Source organism: Bactrocera neohumeralis, chromosome 2 (assembly GCF_024586455.1).
Source record: "Bactrocera neohumeralis isolate Rockhampton chromosome 2, APGP_CSIRO_Bneo_wtdbg2-racon-allhic-juicebox.fasta_v2, whole genome shotgun sequence".
In the NCBI taxonomy this organism is placed as follows: domain Eukaryota; kingdom Metazoa; phylum Arthropoda; class Insecta; order Diptera; family Tephritidae; genus Bactrocera; species Bactrocera neohumeralis.
Genome location: NC_065919.1, coordinates 49,746,842 through 49,767,131, shown reverse-complemented (window position 1 = coordinate 49,767,131; position 20,290 = coordinate 49,746,842). Strand labels below are relative to the sequence as shown.

At 33.2% G+C, this 20,290-nt stretch overlaps 4 protein-coding genes across 6 annotated transcripts; 3 read left to right on the top strand and 1 right to left on the bottom strand.

Moving 5' to 3' along the window:
• Positions 1-20: 20 nt before the first annotated feature.
• LOC126751006 (coiled-coil domain-containing protein 12) lies at positions 21-724 on the top strand. The gene is made up of 2 exons (XM_050460900.1): positions 21-228; positions 298-724. The coding sequence occupies exons 1-2, from the start codon at positions 92-94 to the stop codon at positions 647-649; spliced, it is 489 nt and encodes a 162-aa protein (XP_050316857.1). The 5' UTR covers positions 21-91; the 3' UTR covers positions 650-724.
• Positions 656-2,937, bottom strand: LOC126750961 (spindle assembly abnormal protein 6 homolog). The gene is made up of 6 exons (XM_050460828.1): positions 2,378-2,937; positions 1,983-2,321; positions 1,617-1,915; positions 1,311-1,518; positions 919-1,252; positions 656-866 (listed from the first exon to the last, which is right to left on the bottom strand). Exons 1-6 carry the CDS (start codon positions 2,543-2,545, stop codon positions 769-771), a joined length of 1,446 nt encoding a protein of 481 aa, XP_050316785.1. The 5' UTR covers positions 2,546-2,937; the 3' UTR covers positions 656-768.
• Positions 2,938-3,589: 652 nt separating this feature from the next.
• On the top strand, positions 3,590-6,261 carry LOC126750969 (uncharacterized transmembrane protein DDB_G0289901). The gene is made up of 5 exons (XM_050460848.1): positions 3,590-3,761; positions 3,878-4,163; positions 4,234-4,900; positions 4,991-5,230; positions 5,526-6,261. The coding sequence occupies exons 1-5, from the start codon at positions 3,756-3,758 to the stop codon at positions 5,566-5,568; spliced, it is 1,242 nt and encodes a 413-aa protein (XP_050316805.1). The 5' UTR covers positions 3,590-3,755; the 3' UTR covers positions 5,569-6,261.
• Positions 6,262-7,563: 1,302 nt separating this feature from the next.
• On the top strand, positions 7,564-18,903 carry LOC126750962 (prostatic acid phosphatase). Of its 3 annotated transcripts, none has more exons than XM_050460830.1 (6): positions 7,564-8,120; positions 8,218-8,777; positions 8,916-9,014; positions 16,716-16,955; positions 17,029-17,478; positions 17,560-18,903. In XM_050460830.1, the coding sequence occupies exons 2-6, from the start codon at positions 8,568-8,570 to the stop codon at positions 17,992-17,994; spliced, it is 1,434 nt and encodes a 477-aa protein (XP_050316787.1). In that variant the 5' UTR covers positions 7,564-8,120; positions 8,218-8,567; the 3' UTR covers positions 17,995-18,903. The 3 variants fall into 3 exon arrangements, with proteins under 3 accessions (XP_050316787.1, XP_050316786.1, XP_050316788.1); XM_050460831.1 differs by having other exon boundaries at positions 7,568-8,777; positions 17,560-17,818; positions 17,888-18,903; XM_050460829.1 differs by having other exon boundaries at positions 7,564-8,777.
• Positions 18,904-20,290: the final 1,387 nt, after the last annotated feature.

Here is a 20,290-nt window from a genome sequence, read left to right as displayed (position 1 = left end):
TGATACGATCGTAAATGTCAATCAGTATAAACAATTTATTATTATTTTATTTAGCACGTTATTATTGTTTTCTCATTTCAATTCCCAAAACATGGAAATCGACGAAAATAAATTAGGTAAATTATCAGAAGAGTCTCTAAAGCGTAAGGAACGTTTGAGGCAATTGCGAGAGAAAGCAAATAAAACTGATAAAGACACAAACAGCGAAGGAGCAGAAAAACTTCCTAAGTATGCAACCTTTTTCTAAATGGCTTAACTTAATAATAAGACGTACATTGATAAGCTTTATTTGTGCAGACCCGTTTTCAGAAGTTATAAACCTCAAAACGAAAATACTGAAGGTGAAATTTTAGAGCAAGAACCATCTGGTGACATTGAAAAAGCTGTGGAAGATCAACTCGAAATTTTGCGGCAACCTATGGTTATTGACGAAATTGATATAGCAAATTTGGCACCTAGAAAACCTGACTGGGATTTAAAACGTGATGTGGCAAAAAAATTAGAACGGTTGGAACGGCGAACACAAAAGGCAATTGCAGAGTTAATACGAGAACGATTAAAGAAAAACCAGTCCGACCAAGAATTCTTTCAAGCTGTTAATGTTGGCACAGCACACGCTGGTGAGACCGCTGTGGGCGACGATGACTAGTTAGTATTTCAAATATAAATTTTGTTTTTTTATTTATTATATAAAATTGTATTAAATAACAAAACTTGTACAAAATTATGGTGGGTATTAAATTGCAAATAGAAATAACCAATAGTCAATCATTTGCGAAGGGTAGAGGTCAGTGGTGTGGTTGATACATGTTGTGGTATATTCTCTTTTCCAGTTGAACTTAATTTATCGCGCAATGCATTGATTTCTACAAAAATACTTTTTTATGAAAGCAAAATACAACAAATATGACAACTTACGTTCACTATACTTTCGTTCCAGTGTATTAGCAAATTTTCGCATAGAATCCAGTTGCTGTGGTATTTCTTCGCGCAAAGCTTCGATAGTGGTCCGTGCTTGCGACAACTCTTTTTCTCGCAATTGCAGTAGTTTATCTTTATCTCCGATTGCTTTCTCCTGTTGAAGTGCAACCTCGGTTCGCCAACTAACAGTCTTTTTGAGTTTTATAAGTTCTTGTGTTTGTTTTAAAATGATCTCATTTGCCTTAGATATTTCTTCTGCGGCCATTTCGAGTGCTTTTCGTTTTGCTTGTGAAATTTTCTTCTCCGCCTCAAGTTCAGCGACAACATCAGCCTAACGAAACAGTTAATTATTAAAAGTTTTTAAATACATATATCGCTCTATATGTTACCTTGGCTTTGTCATATTTTTTAATTTTTTCTTGAAGCTCCGAAATATGATTTCGAGCATCCACTAAATGCATCTCGTTTTTGCGCTCGGTATTCTTTAAAGATGATATTTCTACGTGCAACCTTTCAATTTGTTCTTTAAGCGTTGAACTCTGTGATTTAGCGCTAGATAATTCTTCCTTTAGAATCTCAATGTGTTTTTGCTCTTTACTAAAATAAAAAAATTGATATTGTTAATGACAGATTTTTTTCAGTAAAATTCATATATAAATTGTCTATTTTCATTTAATGTCAAATTTATAACTCACATTTTTTCTGCTTGCATACTATTTTTGTCAGAAATTAACTTATCTATTTGCAATTGTAATGCCGTAATTTTATTTTGGCAACGTTCATTTTCGATGTGTTTCTGTTCCGCTGTTTTACGCAAATTTTCTTGCAAATGTTTCAACTCTTCGGTGTGGCGTTGATTTAAATTTCTTGAGTTATCTACCAAATTCTCCCTCAGCTTCCCATTTTCTGCATTTAACTGGTCAATAGTGCGCAAATGCATGTCGACTTCTTGTTGCAAGGCTTGTATTTGATTTTCTTGTGACTGAGTTCGTTTCTAATGAGTTAGAAATATAAGTAGATTTAACAAACTGTAGCAACCAAATAAAAAAATACCACATTACCTGTATGACATCAAACCTGCTGCTCATATAGAATAGTACAACATTCAAGGGGGCAATACGACTAGGTAGACATAAATGGATGAGATTCTTAAAACTACGCATTTCAATAAATTGCAACTGATAGCCAACGGATTCATCTACAGAGTTGCACTGTTTTTGTACCAATGCTAACTCAAGCTTTCCCGACCTACAGTCTTGAAGCATTCTTGCCAGATTCTCTATGAAACCAGCAAATGTTACATGCAATGACTGATCTTGTTTCAATTCATTAAATGAACAACCATCCACCGTTGTAATGTACATGCGACGTTGATCACTTTTCTCCGTCAACCGTAATTGCTGTAATTGATATATTTTTGTTGGAAACAATTTGTTTTCGATATTTTAAAACTTACAAGCAGTCCTTTGAATGCAATCTTCTCGGCACACATAATGCAAGGCTTCTTCATACGTTCACCATCCAAACGAAAATTTACCATCAGTTCCACTGTTGGTAAAATACTTTCAGTATTGTTGCTACTATTATAATTACAAAAATATTCTTCGTCGGCTGCGGCATACATTTTATACAATTGTTTATAAATTTGTTTGTTTACTTTTGTTATTCTTTACTATCGCCAACCACATTTCCTCCCATTTCTTCTTCAGAATAATGTTGCCAATTTATTGTTATTTATGGAGCCCGGCTATTTAAATAGTTTAATAGCGGGATTCTGTAACCAGTTTCTAGTCACTAATTGAGACATTTTAAGGTAAAGTCTCAATTTGTGACTAGTTACTATTCACTAAACAGTCTCTGGCGTTAGCCTCAAAATATTGCCTCAAATTTGAGACCTAATAGTTAGCAGGTCACAAAACTAAAAAGAACTCTTGTCTGCCATTTTGAATACACTGAATAGAGATCATCACAGATATTAATCTATTGTCGTTTTTTATATTTTGTAAGCGACTCAAACACGAAATGGTAAAAAAAATAAATTTTACATAAATTTCGTATATGTTAAAGTCAACATATATTTTTATTTTTATTGATAATTATGTTTTTTCACTATGTTATAAAAAATTTAATATTTGTTATCGACATATTTATTCGCATTCAAGTGTAAAAACATCTCTGAATAATGAAATGTAATAGATTTTGTGACTGTCACTTACAGAATAGCCAAATCGTCTCAAGTCTCAAAAATTATCCCTACCTTAAAATCTCAAATTTAGAGACTTCAGACTGTATCACAGTACAGAATCGAACGGTAATTATGTTTGTTTAATTTAATACCTTAAAGTTTTTCTAATAATGAAATAAACTAAATGAAGTCTGAAAATATTTAAAGACTCATAATAAATTAATAAATTATTAGCAAAATAAGTTTTGCTTGTATAGACGTTCGTGGCGAAATCCATTGATTCGAAGAGCTTTTCAATCATAAATTCAACAAAATTTTATACGCTCAATTTTTTAATTTATCTGTAAAATTATTTACTAATGTCATTGCAGTTTGAATTGCCAAAAATCCAGCGTTTCCCTAAAGGTTTTGATTTTATCTTTGTTGTTCAGAACTGATGGCAACGCTGTTAACATAAAAATTATGTGGCACTATTTCATTTTTCTTTCTTCGCCATTTTCACAATTTTCTAGCGGCATTTTTTGTTAATCATTTATTAAGAAAAGTTTTGGCTGCATATACAGGTGAAAAACGCTAATATTAAATACTAATAAAGGCCCAAAACAAAAACACTTTGAAGTCTAAACAAATATCTCAACAACCCACCGAAATGGCGGTAAGTATATCAGCGCACATTTTTGTAAATCTTTACGCAACGTTGAATAATTCTTTTACTTGTGCTATGACGTTCGTGTATATAATTTTTTCTTTTACAAAATTTGGGATTTTTAGACAAAAATATTTGTGGGTAACCTCCCGCCCGGCACAAAGCCTGAGGAATTACGACGTTTATTTGAAGATTATGGTGTCGTGGTGGAATGTGATGTTATGAATCGGTGTGGATTTGTGCACATGGAAACAAAAGAAATGGCCAACACAGCGATTACTGCACTACATGCATCCGAATTCAAAGGACAAATGATTGTTGTAGAGCTGGGTCGGCCGAAAGATAGGAAAGCAAATGCAGACAATGGACGAGGGGGAAATATAAGGTCACGCGGTACAGCGCGTGCCGGAGGTAAAATTGGGATGTTTAATATATTGAATATTGCATTTATTAACAATTTTATAAATTTAACTATGTCAAGGCGGTAGGAATTCCGGACCAGGAAATCGTGGTGGCAGACCAGGAGGAAGGGATAGTGATATGAATGATGGTGGCAATAATAGACAAAACTTTGGTAATAATTCCGGACGTGGCGCACCAAAAAATAAATTTAATCAAAGTAGCGGTGCTATACGTAATGATCACTTCAAGCCACAGCGTAACATGCCTTATAATCGAAGAAATGATGGTCCGGGTGGAAATTCGACCGACGGTGGCGGAATGTTTGGTGGTAATCAAAGAGGCAACTTTAATAGTGGTAATGCCAGCGGCTCTAGAGGTTTCGATCGTGGTGTAAATGATGGTGGACAGCAAAATTTCCATAACTGGGACAAACAAACGTTTGATGGGAACAGTCATTTTGGTGGCATGAACAATTTCAATGACAATGAGGGATATGGCAACAATTCGGGCGGAGGTTATGGCGGTAATAAGGGTTTTGGAGGTCAGGGTCAGGATAGAAGAGGTTTCGCCTTACCTATGGGCGGACGTGGGGGTGGTGGTCAACGCTTTGGTAATGGTAATACTGGTTTTGCTGGTGGTAATTCTCTTGGTACATTTGGTGGAAGTGGAATGCAAAATAATGCTGGCCCAACAAATAACATCACCGATGGTCTTTTTAGTCGAAGAAATAACAACGGTTCAAATGGGTGAGTTAGGTTGTGAGCTTTAGAATGAAATGCATGTAAAAGCTTAAATGATTAGTGACTTTTGGTTTTAAAAATGCTTACTTTCTCTAGTTTTAGCCATGGAAATAATATGCCGGCTCGTAGTGGATTTCATGGCGGTTTTGGCAATGGTCAAGGTGATGGCAACGCAAATAGTGGCGGTCGCGGCGGATTTAGGCGTGATGGTGGAGGCAACAATGAAAGATTTTCTGCGCAAAATAATTACAGTAGTAATTTCCCACCACTTGGAGCACAGGGATTCGGTGGCCGCGGAGGTGATGCGCGTGCCGGTCGAGGTGGTGGAAATCAACGGTAAGATTTTATTGAGATTAATTTTCTTTTAACAGACAATGCAATAAATAGGAAATCGGTTCAAAGTTGTTTTAAAAGCCATGAAAAAGGTTTGACAAACGAACGAAAATCTGGGATTTTGTATAAATGTGTGTTTCTCATTATATGCAAAATATGAATGAACAATATACCGTAAAGTGGCTACTGAAAATAGTTTGGCTTATTAAAATATGATCTCTAAATAGTTTTATATATTCTTGACATAAATATTCGTTATTATATTTAAAATATATTTTACGATTTCTCTTCAATACAGCAATGGCCCACGTCAAAATGCGATGCCCTATCAACGTTTTTGAAAATAACCCCTAGTAAGCGAGTTCACCAATCCGTTTATCTGAGTAGATAATGTGGAATTCGTGTATTACAGTTAGACTAACTATATGAATAGGCAATTCATAACGAGCGCACATGTGCGAGAACTTTACTACGAAAAGTTGATGTGTGATTCGAAAACAAACTAAATTTCACGGAGTCATGTAAACTACTTCAGTTTTATAATAATTAACAATCAACAAATATTAGTCTATAAGCAACGCAAGGTCGTCAATATTTTGTATATACTAACTATCAAATGTAAAGTACATAGCATATTCTAAATATAGAACAAAATAATTAAATAGGAAAATTACAAATTTACGGACAAATTACGCAGATCACTTTTTCAACTACTCAATAAAATATAATTGCAAATGGCAAGAAGATTTTAAACGAAATTAACCTACAATCACGCCGTACATAACGTAGCGTAACAGATTCTATGTGTGAAAATGCATTACATTTACCTGACCGAATATTGATATGTTTATTTTCAATTGAAAAATATATACTTAAGTTTGTATATAAATAAACAACAACAATGAAAATGCCCAAGTTATTGCAAATATGTTTTTCGCACATATCTATTTAAAATCTTGCTTTAGTTATAGTACATCATTTTATGCAATATAATTGAATAAAGAAACACTTAATTTTTTATGTAAGAAAAAATATATGTAGTTTCAGTACTGTTATTTTAGATAATAAAAATTCTTAAACCGTAACTACTCAACAAAATTAACGTCTAACGAATCAGTTTAGTACACTTAACAAGGTAAGCCGTTAAGTGTTTATGAGTTTTTGATACAAAGAAAATAAAGTGTGCTGCATCAATTTAAATTAAAGGAGTAGATGTTGTTGTAGCGCCAGAATTATGCCGGCCATCCTTGGCCGGATAAAAAGTCCGGGTCTATTCCGGTTACGTAGATCCGACTGCCGTTGGAACAGACAGTTCAGCGAGTCAACTAAAGTCATACACATGGGTTATTCTTCAAAATATCCTTTTTTTAAATTAATGTACATTTTTTTAAGTTTTTACGCAATATTTTTTGTTTTTAATTTGTTTTTTATATTTTTTTATTTTTTTTTTTTAAATTTTGTTTTTTATTTTTATTTTTTTTATTTATTTTTTTTTATTTTGTTTTTTTAATTTTTTATAATACTGTTATTTAATTTTTTTTGTTTGCGTTATCATTTTTTTGTAATATCTTTTTTTATTTTTTTTATAATTATTTTTTATATGTACATATGTATGTAGTACATATATGTATGTATAGTATGTATTTTTTATATATTTTTTTTGTTTATATATTTTTTAAAATTTTGGTATACATATGTATGTATGTATGTATAATTTTGCTAAAATTTTGTATAATTTTTGTTTTTTAAAATTTGCTTTTTATATATTTTTGAATTTTTTTTTTAATTTACTTTTTAATTTATTTTAAAATTTATGTTTTATTATTATTATTGTTATAAAAAAATCTGTTTTACTTTTTTCTAAATATATTTACTGTATTTAAGCTACGTTGCAGATAATTTCACACTTCTTAACTTTGTGTTGCATCTTTTAGGCGTATATTTAAATTTTATACACATTTATGGCAATTATATTGTAATAATTTGTTTTAAGTAAGTGCAATAGGTGCAACGTTTGTAAATCTAGGTCTAACTGTATTGTTATATCAATCTTGAACAAATCGCTGTTATAATTAATTAATTTACAATACTTCCAAATCGTTTTGTATTAAATAACGAAATGTTTACCTGTAATGGAAGCGTTAATGCTCAGTTGTATAATTCAACTCTCTCTCTTTCCAAAATATGCATACTCTCCGACGACGCCGTCACTCACTGCACTCATATGCATATGTACAATATGCACGCATGCTGCCATATGCATAGTGGGAGCGCTGCAGTGCAATGCTCTCTGTATTTTTCTTTGAAAACACAGTGTAGTGACTAGTAGCTGAAACGAATTTACCAAAACAACAAAAAATACAATATTCTGATATTTGTCAAAGATTATTTCAAGGCTTTTATCAGTTTTTTAGCTGTCACTGATCGGTGGCGAAAGCGGTTTGGAGCGATTTTTTTTCCAACGCATACACTCTCTCTTTGCTGTAGCTCTACCGCGAGTCTGTTGAATTATTGCGACTGCGAATCTTCGCACAGTTGCTGTCGTCGTGTTCGGTGTCAAAGTCACAAACAGTCTTGACTCGGCGCACTGCCACAACAAGGGAATTGAAGATTACTTCATTATTTTGTGATTTTGTAAATCTTTATTCATATACATTACGGCTTTATTGAAATAATGGGCAAGATTCAAATGCAAAAAAGCAGCGACGACGGTACAAAATTGCTTTGTGCGAGTGCTTTGTTGAAGTGAACGCAAAATAACAAATAAAAAATCGCGTTAACAAACAAACAGAGGCCAACGGGTACTCGAAGAAGTCGGAGAAGGTGACGAAGGCAACAACAACAGCAAACATACACACACAGTCGCGTACAAATGCAGAATATTGAATTACAGGTAAATTTATAAAATCGCAATTACTAACTGTGCGATATCCAACGAAGAAGGCCGCACACAAAAGTCTCATGTAAACTTGCCTCCCACTTGGACACAGGCAGCGAACCATCGGTAAGCAAGCAAGCGAGCAGGAAACGGGAACACAGCGCATTGACAAACCACTGCGACAAGATACCAAAATAAATGAGCAAAACGAATATCACGAATCGCCCTACCTACGTACACACATACACGCATATATATTCATTTATTTATTTTCTAACTTTAACATTTGCTTTTGCGTTGAGTTTTTGTGAAACGCGCGAATAAATACACGATTATTTTATAACTTGCCGTGAAACAAGTTGGTTGTGGCGGGCTAAAAGCTGAATAAGAAGCGGAAATACGCGCAAAACAAAAGACATAAAATAAACAAGAAAAACAACATTGCAAACACCTGCGAACGACATGCTAAAATCACCAAATATTTTTAAGCCGCTGCGGCTGTTCCAACACAGGCAGCTATTCTTCGTCTTCGTGTTCTTCACTTTGTGTTGTGCTTCACTAACTTTGGCGGACTTGGAGCTGCCAACAACACTACAACAAAGCGGAGAGCAACGTGGAATTAGCAATCCGTTGCCAGCTGCTTTGAAGGGAAAATTAATATTCTCACATGTGGTAAGTGTGTACTCCGTGAATTTGGTTGTATGTATGAACATTTATCGGTCAACAGATGGCCTGGTTAATGACCAACAATGCCCAGTACGCATGAATTTTTAATAATCAACTTTTTTGTTTGTTTGTGCACTTCTACAGCTCTTCCGACACGGCGACCGCACGCCAATTGAACCATATCCCACAGATCCGTGGAAGAATCGCGAGTACTGGCCGGTCGGCTGGGGTGAACTCACAAATGTAAGTGCGAAAATCATAGTTTGTTTTTATTACTTTGTTAGGGCAATAATTAAGTTTCTTGCTGAGTGTTTGTAAATTTAGCGAAGCTGCCATATGGCAGCTGATTTGTCTTCGCAAGCGTTGCACTTCGCTTAGAACAAAAAAAAATATGATTTTCTTGATGAAACACTTAAAAATTATCATTGGAAACCAATGGTTCATTAGAGTATGACATTTGAAGATTGGTGTGTTAAATTTGCATTATGAAATATTAAAAATACGCCAATGACAGTAATTACTCTGGAGTGTCTCGGAAAGAAGTTGAATTGCGGTGCCTCTCATAACTCGGTGCTGGATCACCTGAAATTAAACAAGCAAAATAATATCATTAGCTAAATGCTTTTACCAGATAAAGCCGATAGACTTTTTCGCAATTCAATTATTTCAATTTTTAAGAACACTTGGAAAGAAAAAATCGATATTTTGACCCAAAATCGACTAGCTTGTTATTGTAAAATATTTTTTTTTTTTAATTTTCCTGTGTTACTTTGTAAATTGTGTACGTTGTGAAAGTCCTTGACTTTGAAAACATGAGTTGTGGGAAATACGCTTTTAAGTTTTAAAATCTAATGCAAAAGGTTCATAAGGCTGGTATAAAAATACTCTTAACGATTCGAAATCCAAATGGAACACAAATGCATTCATTTAAGACAAAAAAAACTCTATAAAAAAATTAAAAACCTTAAGTTAAGGGTTTAAGGGGGAGTTAAATTATATGCATGTACGATAGTTATAAGATATTTACAGGAGTATGAAAGCTTGATTTCGAAATAGTAGTATATAATATATGTTAACATACTCGTACATATGTATATACATATGTACATATTTATTTTTATCAGAATTTGAAGACCGTTCCTTAAAGAATCGCTCAAAGATACTTCTGCTACCTGAGTACTCGATATCAGCATAACCTTTTATATTTTAACTTATTTATCATTTGTAATCCTTTATCACAGTGATCTATGAAATGTATAAAATGCTAAAAAATTAATTTTTGTGCTAAACAGTGTAAACTTTTTATCAGTCTATCGTTAATTTACTGCAATGCAGGCGGCGTACGAAATTGTCTTTCATTGAATCCGAAAGTGATAACGAATGTGCGAATACGTAAATATGTTTATATATAATATATATATGTATATACATATATGTAAATCTAAATTCAATTTCTCAGTAGAAATATGAAAATTATACAAAAATTTTTAAAATGAGGTTATACAATGTATTCATTTGGGTGCATATAATAAAAAAGCACATATTTACATACTCAAATGTTTAAATTTTTTTTTTTCTTATTTAGGTTATGTTAAATTTTACTGACTTTAAGTTATTTCGTTCGTTATATTTTTACTTTTTTTGAATTTTTTTTTGATTTATTGTCTCATTGAAACTTTCATAAAAACAAGAAAAAACGTTAACTTCCGCTGCAATACCCTTCGCTGGTGCATTTCTATTAAAAGAAGGTTTTAGCAAAAGAAATTCAACATTCTTAAATATATAAATATATGTATGTATATGTGTACATACATACAAACATACGTACATATCAAAAATAAAAAACGATTAAGGAAATAAATATTGTGGTGCTGGATACAGACTTTGAATATACATACATATAAATACATGCATACCATATCTATATATGTACATTAGAGCGGGTCGATTTTTTTTTCTATAAAATCGCGTTTGCGTGAAATGTTCTGCGGATCATACTGAACCACTTTGCTTAAGAGACTATGGTCTAAAACCGGTTACGAGTCAGCGAGATTTAAGGCGAAGTTTAAATTTTTTAAATCTGAATAAGCGGTGGTATGGAAGATATGACCGATATTGGTCGATTCCGTCAAATGATCAATAGAATATCAAAATGTGCTTAAGTTTTAAATTTCATTCGGATATCTCAAAAACTGACGAACACATTTTTACAATCCCTAAAACTTGCTGGTTCGAAAGCATTTTTAAACGCATAGTCGCTCAGGCAAAGTTGTTCAGAATGATACGTAGAACATTTTCCGCATACGCTGATGTTTCCGTGTTTTTGGCTCCCTGTAACCTGTCGATCCAGTCTAACGTACATACTATACATGCATGTGAAGCATATGTTTTCTTTTTTTATATATACTTATACCTATGTATGTATGTTTGTATGCATTTAGGTATCTTAAAAATGTGTTCGCAAGTGTGACAATTTAATCTCTAAGTAAAGATATTTGTAGAGCATTAGCTGTCGGTTTTTGAATTGACATTAGGGTGATCTGTATTTTTTCAACAAAAGTATTTTCAGCTGTTCTTTAAATTTTGAAAAATTCTTTTTATATAAGAGAAGTATTATCTAATCAAGTTATTTAGCAATTACTTAACGGTATCAGATTTATAATTAAATTTTTTTCATTTTCAACTTTCTAAGATGATAAAATATGTTTGGCGAAAAATTTTGATATTTTAGTGAATAAAGATAAAATAAAAAAAAATATTTTTTGCTGTGTAGCTTAACAAAAACAAATCAAAAAAAATAATATATAATATATACATATGTATATATACATATATATATCATATACATATATACATATATGAAATACAAATTTTAAGGTTATACATATATAAATACATATATATATATATATGTACATATAACCTTAAAATTTGTATTTTATTCATGTTGTTGCATACTTTAATCTCAATCAGTTCATTAATTAGTCCATTTTCAGCTGATAATGGCGGTAGTATATTTTCTATTGAGAAATCATTAATTATTCATTTTTAATGATTACCAGGCAGTAGCGTTTCGTAATTACTTAGGTTCAATTACCTCCATTTGTTAACGAAATCCACAACAATGCGCTGCTGTTGTTAGTATCTTTCTAGTATGAGTTTGTATGTAGCTAAATATGCCAGTATGTATACATATATACATGTACATATGTATGTATATTTATTTGTATGTATGTATGCCTGTGTTTATGTTTGTATTTATATGCTCATAATAACCGAGAAGTGCTTATTGGCTTATCACAATTCCTATTAATAAATGACTAATATTGTGGATGGACTTCAATGCATATGCCTACATGATTGCTTACAATAAATGCCATTAGGAATTGAATTAAGAGCGCGCATATAGTCGTCCAGTATTGTCATATGAACATACATATTTGCAGCCAACAATCAGTGGCGTTAATTTCCGTTTAATGAGCACAAACAAGACACTTGTGTACATACATGTATAAGTGTATATAAATAGAGTCTTATTACTATTTCCATTATAATATTGTCGGTCAAATGTTTGCCGCTTCAAATTGCTTACAGTTACATTGCAAGCAAAACATTTGTATGCACGAGTATCTAGTGCGCACGAGTTTGACTGCTGACTGCAAAGACGCCAAAATTTATGTGGCGATAATGGTTGATAGCCTGTAGGAAAAATTTGAATTGCTGAAAAAAAATAAAAATAATTTATTTTTATAATATAAATGTATGAAATCAAGCTAAATTAATTATTCTTAAAATTATATTAAATATTTCTTAATTAGTACACGATTTTTCAGCAGAAATAAATACTGCTGCAATCTCGAAAACTGAAATTTGAACAGCAAAAATAGTAAAACTATGATTTCTTATTAATAATAAAAATATTATTATTTTAATTTTGAGCAAAATATCAAATGGCACCTTAAGTTTTTTTTTTTTTGCAATTGATTTAATATTTGTATCAAGCATTTTCAAAATTACGCCTCAGTTCCTCAGTTTTTAAGATATCGTTTTGAAATTTTGGAAACGTCATTTTCTCTTCAAGAAACTGCTCATTTGTCGGAACTGCCGTTATCGGACCACTATAACATATAGCTGCCATACAAACTGAACGATCGGTATCAAGTTCTTGTATGGAAAACTTTCACATTTGACAATGTATCTTCACAAAAGTTGGTACAGGTTATTTTCTATGATAATAATGTAATATACGAAGAAATTGTACAGATCGGTTAGCCATATCATATAGCTGCCATACAAACTGAACATATAGTTACTAAAAGAAATGCACCTGTGAAGGGTATATTAGCTTCGGTGCATCCGAAGTTAACGTTTTTTCTTGTTTTGTTTTGCTTTCCTACAGGAGTTGTTTACACAAGCATATTTATCAATGGTATTTGCAAACAACAACAAGCTTGCATATGTAACAATAAGATCAGCAAAGAGTACTTTCAAAAATATTATCTGCATGTTTCTTGTAAACTGATAAGTCACGTGACGCTGAAAATCGGGAAACAATGGTCAGATGATAACAATGCATATTTCATATTTTGCTGCCCTAAAGAAATGTAACACAATTGCTATTTATGAAATGTATATTTATTTAAGATTAAACCTTGGTTCGTACAAAGGCAGATAACGGCACTAAAAAGAATAAATTAACTTATGGCCATAATTTTATTATTTTATATCTTATTTATGAATTTTATGGGGCTTTATTTTTCATGTACATACACAAATTTTGTTTGATAACTGTAATTTTACTTGAGAATGCAATAAAACCACACACCTGATTTTTAGCTTGGTTAAATATACGTTTTTAAACCGTTCTCACGGTGGTCGTGCTTACGTAACTGGAATATATAGGACTGCACTGGACAAGGACTGTCAACTCAGCAGTATTATGCCAAATTAATTGAAAAGGAATGTTTTCCTTATTTACAACAAAAAAGACTTCCATTATCGATTTCTCTATATACAATTTTAATTTAGGTGTATGTATAGTACGTTTAGAATATATATGTATGTATGTAGTTTTAGAATATTTTAATTTTCTCTTAAAGTAAAATCAATCTATCGCAACTTTGAAATCGGCGAATAGAACAAACAAGTGGCATATAACAGATAAACTGACATTCAAATAGGGATTCACACATCACTCTCTGCTATTGAATTCAACCGTTTAATTTTGTTGTTGATTATAAAGCTATCTATGGTTAACTAAAATGTAAAATAACGTAACATCACTTTTCATAAGTTTACAGGCGAAGGAAAAACAATATGATAGAAACCTCTCAAATGTATACAAAATTTGAGTTTTGGTTATAAAACAGTTATATATTGGTTATATATTGGATATCATACACTCATATTATATTTGTTATATCTGCCAGCGAATATTTGATGATATGTTGTTTTGCATTTTAAGTGACGCTATGTATGTAAATATATAGAAAAATTCGCCGCTAAGTGTCTACCAATAAATACCCACACCTGAATTAAAATTTAATTTGACAAATGAGTCTTTAACTATGATATTCGAGTAATTTATATATGTACATATGTATATATGTATATGGGAGTGTTATCATATCTGCATATAGTACGTACAAAAGCGAATTCATATTACAAATTGATAATGAAAAAGTGAAAAAAGTACAAGCACATGTACCTCTTTCTAAAGCGAATTTGCTAAAAGTTTTCCATTATAAGGCATATAAATAGATAACCGTTATTGTATTCAACATCTATTTATCATATTTATTTAATGATTTTATTTTGTTTCCGACTTTATTTTTCAACTAAACGAAGAAAATATGTGAAACAGTTTGCGGTTTGAGTTTAGCACCTGTGTTCTGTTGTTTTGTGTTCCACTAAAACTTTTTTCGAAAATTTTCTAGAAGTTTATTGTTTTTTTAGTTACTAGTATTACATTTCGGTTTTTATTGCATTGCCCCTGCTTTTTAATGCTTTTTATAAGTAATTGGTTCAGCGTGCGTTAACCCTTTTGAGTAGAAAATCATTAAAATACCGTCAGAACTTTAAAAATTTGAGTTAATTAATTTTTTTTATTGCTTATTCCAAAGGGTGCTAAAACTGGGTTTTTATACCTTGAACAGGTGACAAACTTAATGCCAAGAAGCCATGTCCGTCTGTCTGTCTATATGCGAACTAGTTTCTCATTTTAAGAGATATCGATCTGAAACATGTTCTGTTCTCTGCATAAAGCTGCTCATTTGTCCGAATCGCCGATATCGTACCACTATAGCATATAGCTGCCATACAAACTGAACGTTTGAAATGAAGTTCTCCGAACAATTTTTTTTTTTAATCAAATCACTATATTATACAGTAGACATACACACCGACCGATCAAAATCAAGTTTTTGCATGAAATATTTTTTCATTTGTGCAGGGTATTGTCGCTTCTGTGTGAGATTTTAGCCCAGTGCCGGCTATTGATTGCAGTTACTAACTGCAACCACCCCAGATCGTAATAAAATAAAATCAACCTTTAGAAAGTATATTCAAGTAACATGATCCAAGTAGAGATACTTTTTTCGATAGCCTTTTTTTTGACAGACCACGCGTGTGTCGTTTCAAGCTGTCATATTATTTTTGTTAAGTATTTTTTGACATTTCTTCATGGAAAGATTTACGCCTGAACAATGTTTACAAATCGTTCAACTTTATTACGAAAATTCACGTTCTGTAAAGAATATGTTTCGCGCGCTTCGCTCAACTTATGGTCAACCTAATCGGCCTACTGAGCGTACTATTCGCAACACTATAAACCATTTTGAGGCCCAGCATTCATTATTAGATAATATTCGACCAAATAGAACGCGTCCAGTCACAGTAAAGAAAATATAGCAGCCGTATGTAGCTAAGCGTAAAAACGAAAACAGTGGAGGGTCTATTCGACGCCGTTCGCAGCAACTCGGACTGACGTATGGAACGACTTGGGGAATTTTACGTCGATATCTTAAATTGAAAGTCTACAGCTTGTGCGAGAACTGAAGCCGCTCGATCTTCCCAAGCGACATCGTTTCGCTTTATGGACTCTTGAAAAGTTCCAAGAAGATCCAAGATTTTCGATGGCTCAATGGGTAACAAACATAGTTGTCGTATTTAGGACGAAGAGTAATCTTGAGAGATTCAAGAGCTGGCATTTTATCCAGAAAAAACGGTTGAGTATGGTTTGTGAGCTGGTGGAATCATCGGCATATATTTCTTCAATAATTATGCCGTTGAGAATGTAACTGTCAATGACGACCGTTATCGCACCATGTTAACAGACTATTCAATGCCTGATGCCTGAAATTAAATCTTGTGATCGCGGCGACATTTGGTTTCAACAAGACAGCTGCACTTTCCACACATCGCATCAACCAATGGATTTATTGTGAGAACACTTCGGTGGGCCGGTTGATTGGCCACCAAGATCGTGTGATATCACACCATTAGACTCTTTCCAGTGGGGATATGTAAAGTTTAAAGTTTATGCGGACAATTCCGCTGAGCAAAACATCCCGCGTATCATTCGCTTGTTGCCAGTCGAAATGCTCGAACGAGTCATCGAAAATTGAACTCAACGGATGGACCATCTGAGTCGTAGCCGCGGCCAACATTTGAAAGAGATAATCTTCAGAAAATAAATGCCAAGAATTTTCTTTCGAATGATATAATAATTAAAATTCCACATTAGTTTTAAAGTGTTTTCTTTAAAAAAGTAGAGAAAATAGAAACCATTACCATTCTCTTTGGCAATTTAGATTATATGAAATATAACTGTAGTTTATTTCAATACTTACATAGTATATAATTTACAAATACATATAGATTTTAATATTAAAATCATTACATTGTGTTTCAAATTAACACCATTTTTGGTTTTTCCAATTACAGGCGGGAAAAAACCAGCACTATCAGCTTGGCAAATGGTTACGTCAACGCTATAACACGCTATTAAATGAAACCTACTCCGAGAATGAGATTTATGTGCGCTCAACCGATGTTGATCGCACGCTGGCGAGTGCGCTATCCAATTTGGCCGGACTGTATCCCCCAATAGGCGCTGAGATTTGGAATAAAGATATAGCGTGGCAACCGATACCGGTGCATTCCAAACCCGAGAGAGACGATAAGGTGCTTACACACTTTTTTAATTTCAAGTGTTTTTCTATTGAAGTTTACAAAATATTTCGTCCTTATCTTTTAGGAATTGGCTGGTAAAGTGCCCTGTCCCGCCTACGATTATGCGCGCTCAGCACTTTTGAATTCGATTACCTTCCAACAGTTGAATCAACGCTATCAATATTTATTTGACTATTTGACCAAGTATTCGGGTCGCAAAGTGGACACATTAGAGGCTATACAACGCATGAATAATACATTTTACATTGAGACACTCTACAATCGTACGCTGCCCGAATGGACCAAGAAGGTGTACCCCAGCGCCGATATGACATACATAGCTGATTTCGCCTTTTCGATTAACACGTATACGCGCCGCATGGCACGCTTAAAAGCCGGACCGCTGATAAAAGAAATGCTACAACGTTTCGGTGAGAAGGCGCGCGGTTCACTCAAGCCCGATCGGTCGGTGTGGATTTATAGCGCACACGACACAACCGTGGCGAATGTTTTGAACACACTCAAATTATACGATGTGAGTATGCTCTGCCGCATAATAATGCGCTCCTACTTATCGCAATTTGATTATAACGTATAAAATATTTTGAACTTTCAGATGAAAAGTCCCGGTTATACAGCTTGTTTACTATTCGAATTGCGCATTGATGAGCAGAATCAACCTTTTGTGTCAATATTCTACAAAAACACTTCGGCTGAGCCCACACTACTGAATATACCCGATTGTGGCGTGTCATGTCCACTGGCGAAAATGCACACAATTTACAAAGATATTTTGCCGGTAGATTGGGAGAAAGAATGCAGACTGAGCACCATGATGATGCCCTACGATGAGGCTAATATCGGCTTGGCTATGGGTAAGCCCAGCTTTACAAATACAATGCGGCCGTATTATTTGCTAATATCAGGTATTTTTCTAACCACAGCCATACTGGGTTCAGTTATCTGCTTTATGCTACTGCTCTCCTACACATTCATGCTGTACTATCGCCGCCGCCGTTATAGCGCCTATTCGTATGCGCAAATGGCCTAATTGTCAATAAGTGATATACATACCTATTTATAATGCTTTAGTTTTGCCCAACAACATGCAACAACCAACCAGCTCCAAAGTGTATGAGCACAAATCGTAATGTTCCTCTGTGTTTCGATAATCCTAATACATATGTATATATATGTGCGAGTATAATATGCATTTGATTTTAATATTTGACAAATTTGATATTTAGCAATTGAATTGCATTTGCATTGTATGTTAACTGTTATATGTGTGTATGTATGTAAATTTATCAATTGTGATTCGCATTTCTAGCTGATAGTGTTTGCTCTAATATCAAATTAATGCATTTTCAATTAAATAATTAAATAAACTTGTACCTACCTAAATACCTACACACACATGTATATAAACTCGATTATGTGCCAGTCATCGGTCTGTTCGTTAACCTAACTGTTTTAAGCAATATTTTTTGTGCTTTAAAGGAAGTGCTTAAGTCAAAAATTATTATCATTGATATATATAAATGTCTACCAACAGTGTATCCTATTTTTTGTGTACATACATATATATATATATATTTATACTACCGTTATTCAATGCTGATTAAATGTCCAACGAGCAGACTGTCATGCGTTATACATAATTTAGTTTTAAGGTTTTTTAGTTAGAACGGTGCTCACTTATCACATACATATTTACTAATACATACAAGTGTCAGACATGAAAATTACTTCAATCAAAATAATGTGAAATATTATTTGAGTCGTTTTATTATAATTAGTTCCATCGAAATCCTGCGTAATTGTCCTTTTATTTTTTTTGTTTGTCCTTGAAATTTTTTGTTCTCTTTTTGCCATTTTAATCCCATGACATCCCAGCCACATTGTACGTAAATATATAAGTGATTTGCATTAAATAAAAAAGACTGTTGTTTAATAGAAATGATGTTTGAAAAGAAAAAAAAACTTTTTTACAAAATTGTTATCAAACAAAGAAAAAAATAAATAAACAAAATTGTGAATATAAAATATGCAAAATTTTGTAAAAAATATCGATTTTAATAACAAACTAAGAAAACATTAAATAAATTATAATTCCAGAAGTCAAATAAAGATTTTTCATTGTTTTCGATTATTATTTTTAATAGGTTTTATTCGGTTGACAGCAAGAGACGACCAATTAACGCTCTCAATATTTATTTGACTAGCATAGTCATATGGAGTGACTTCATGGATGTTTTCTGCTGCTACAACAACAACAACTGGCATTAATATACACCAGCTGTTCAATTTTGACTCGGGCTGGTCTATTTGATCGAATCGATAACATTATTTTCCTAGATTTTGACGTTTGCTTGAAATTTTAGTTTTGTGTTTCCAATGGCGTCCGTCCGGAATCGTTGAAAATGTTGCAAAAATATTTTGGGGAGTCTACTTTATAACAAACGCAAGTATTTGAGTCGCAACTTGGCTCATATTCGTCGTCCCTACACTCTGTTCATAACGATAACATCGAAAAATAAAAAGAAGAGTTCAAAATTATCGTGTTGGCATCAGAGAGATAACAGAGGATCTCAACACTTCTAATGGATTGACGCTACCATTTTGGTTAATGCTTTGCGTATGAAACCTGTCAATGCTAAATTTAAAAGACTGTTGTAAAAGCGACGTAAGCAAAAGAGATGTTTGACAACGCAGCTGAGGAACCTACATTCATCCTATAAAACAACCATATTCGCCAGCATTCCTCTAAAATGCTTCAAGATTGTTTTCAGGCGCTACAAGTATAACACCCTACATTCTCAAACGCATCCCTATAGTCAAAATGTGCAGAAGGCACTGAAGGTTATCTCTGCAAAATATAATTAAGCCTTGGCATGCTTGGATTGGCCTAAAAGGAGTTTATTTTGAAGGCGAATGGTCATGTTTGGCTCGCAAGTGCTTATATAACAGTTTGGGTCGAGGATTTCCTTTATTGTAACATCTAACAGTTGTTTGTATCACCTGAAACTAAACGAGGCAGATATCGGGTTATATACATACATATACATATGTATATCCGGATGTCTGTTCGTCCGTCAGTGTAAGCTGTAACTTGAGTAAGAATTGAGATGTCTTAAACTTTGTACACGTGTTCCTCGGCAAGAAAATGGAGACGATTTCGTAGATGAGCGTAATCGGCCCACTAATTTCAACCAAGTTCGATATACTTATAACATTCGACTGACATTCCTATGTTACAGTGCGAAAATGGGTGTAATCGGACGACAACCACGTATACATTGCACGAATAGAAGTATGCCAGCTTTATGACCAAAAATATGTGGAAC

What these genes read in the sequence shown, in the direction of transcription:
- LOC126751006 (XM_050460900.1), top strand. Translation starts at nt 92, where the DNA reads ATGGAAATCGACGAAAATAAATTAGGTAAATTATCAGAAGAGTCTCTA. An exon ending in GGAGCAGAAAAACTTCCTAA is followed by an intron (nt 229 to 297) that starts GTATGCAACCTT and finishes TTATTTGTGCAG; the next exon opens with ACCCGTTTTCAGAAGTTATA.
- LOC126750961 (XM_050460828.1), bottom strand. Translation starts at nt 2,545, where the DNA reads ATGTATGCCGCAGCCGACGAAGAATATTTTTGTAATTATAATAGTAGC. An exon ending in GCAGGTTTGATGTCATACAG is followed by an intron (nt 1,916 to 1,982) that starts GTAATGTGGTAT and finishes CTAACTCATTAG; the next exon opens with AAACGAACTCAGTCACAAGA. An exon ending in AGTATGCAAGCAGAAAAAAT is followed by an intron (nt 1,519 to 1,616) that starts GTGAGTTATAAA and finishes TTTTTATTTTAG; the next exon opens with TAAAGAGCAAAAACACATTG.
- LOC126750969 (XM_050460848.1), top strand. An exon ending in CGGTACAGCGCGTGCCGGAG is followed by an intron (nt 4,164 to 4,233) that starts GTAAAATTGGGA and finishes AACTATGTCAAG; the next exon opens with GCGGTAGGAATTCCGGACCA. An exon ending in CGAGGTGGTGGAAATCAACG is followed by an intron (nt 5,231 to 5,525) that starts GTAAGATTTTAT and finishes TCTTCAATACAG; the next exon opens with CAATGGCCCACGTCAAAATG.
- LOC126750962 (XM_050460830.1), top strand. Translation starts at nt 8,568, where the DNA reads ATGCTAAAATCACCAAATATTTTTAAGCCGCTGCGGCTGTTCCAACAC. An exon ending in AACCCGAGAGAGACGATAAG is followed by an intron (nt 16,956 to 17,028) that starts GTGCTTACACAC and finishes CTTATCTTTTAG; the next exon opens with GAATTGGCTGGTAAAGTGCC. An exon ending in ACACACTCAAATTATACGAT is followed by an intron (nt 17,479 to 17,559) that starts GTGAGTATGCTC and finishes TTGAACTTTCAG; the next exon opens with ATGAAAAGTCCCGGTTATAC.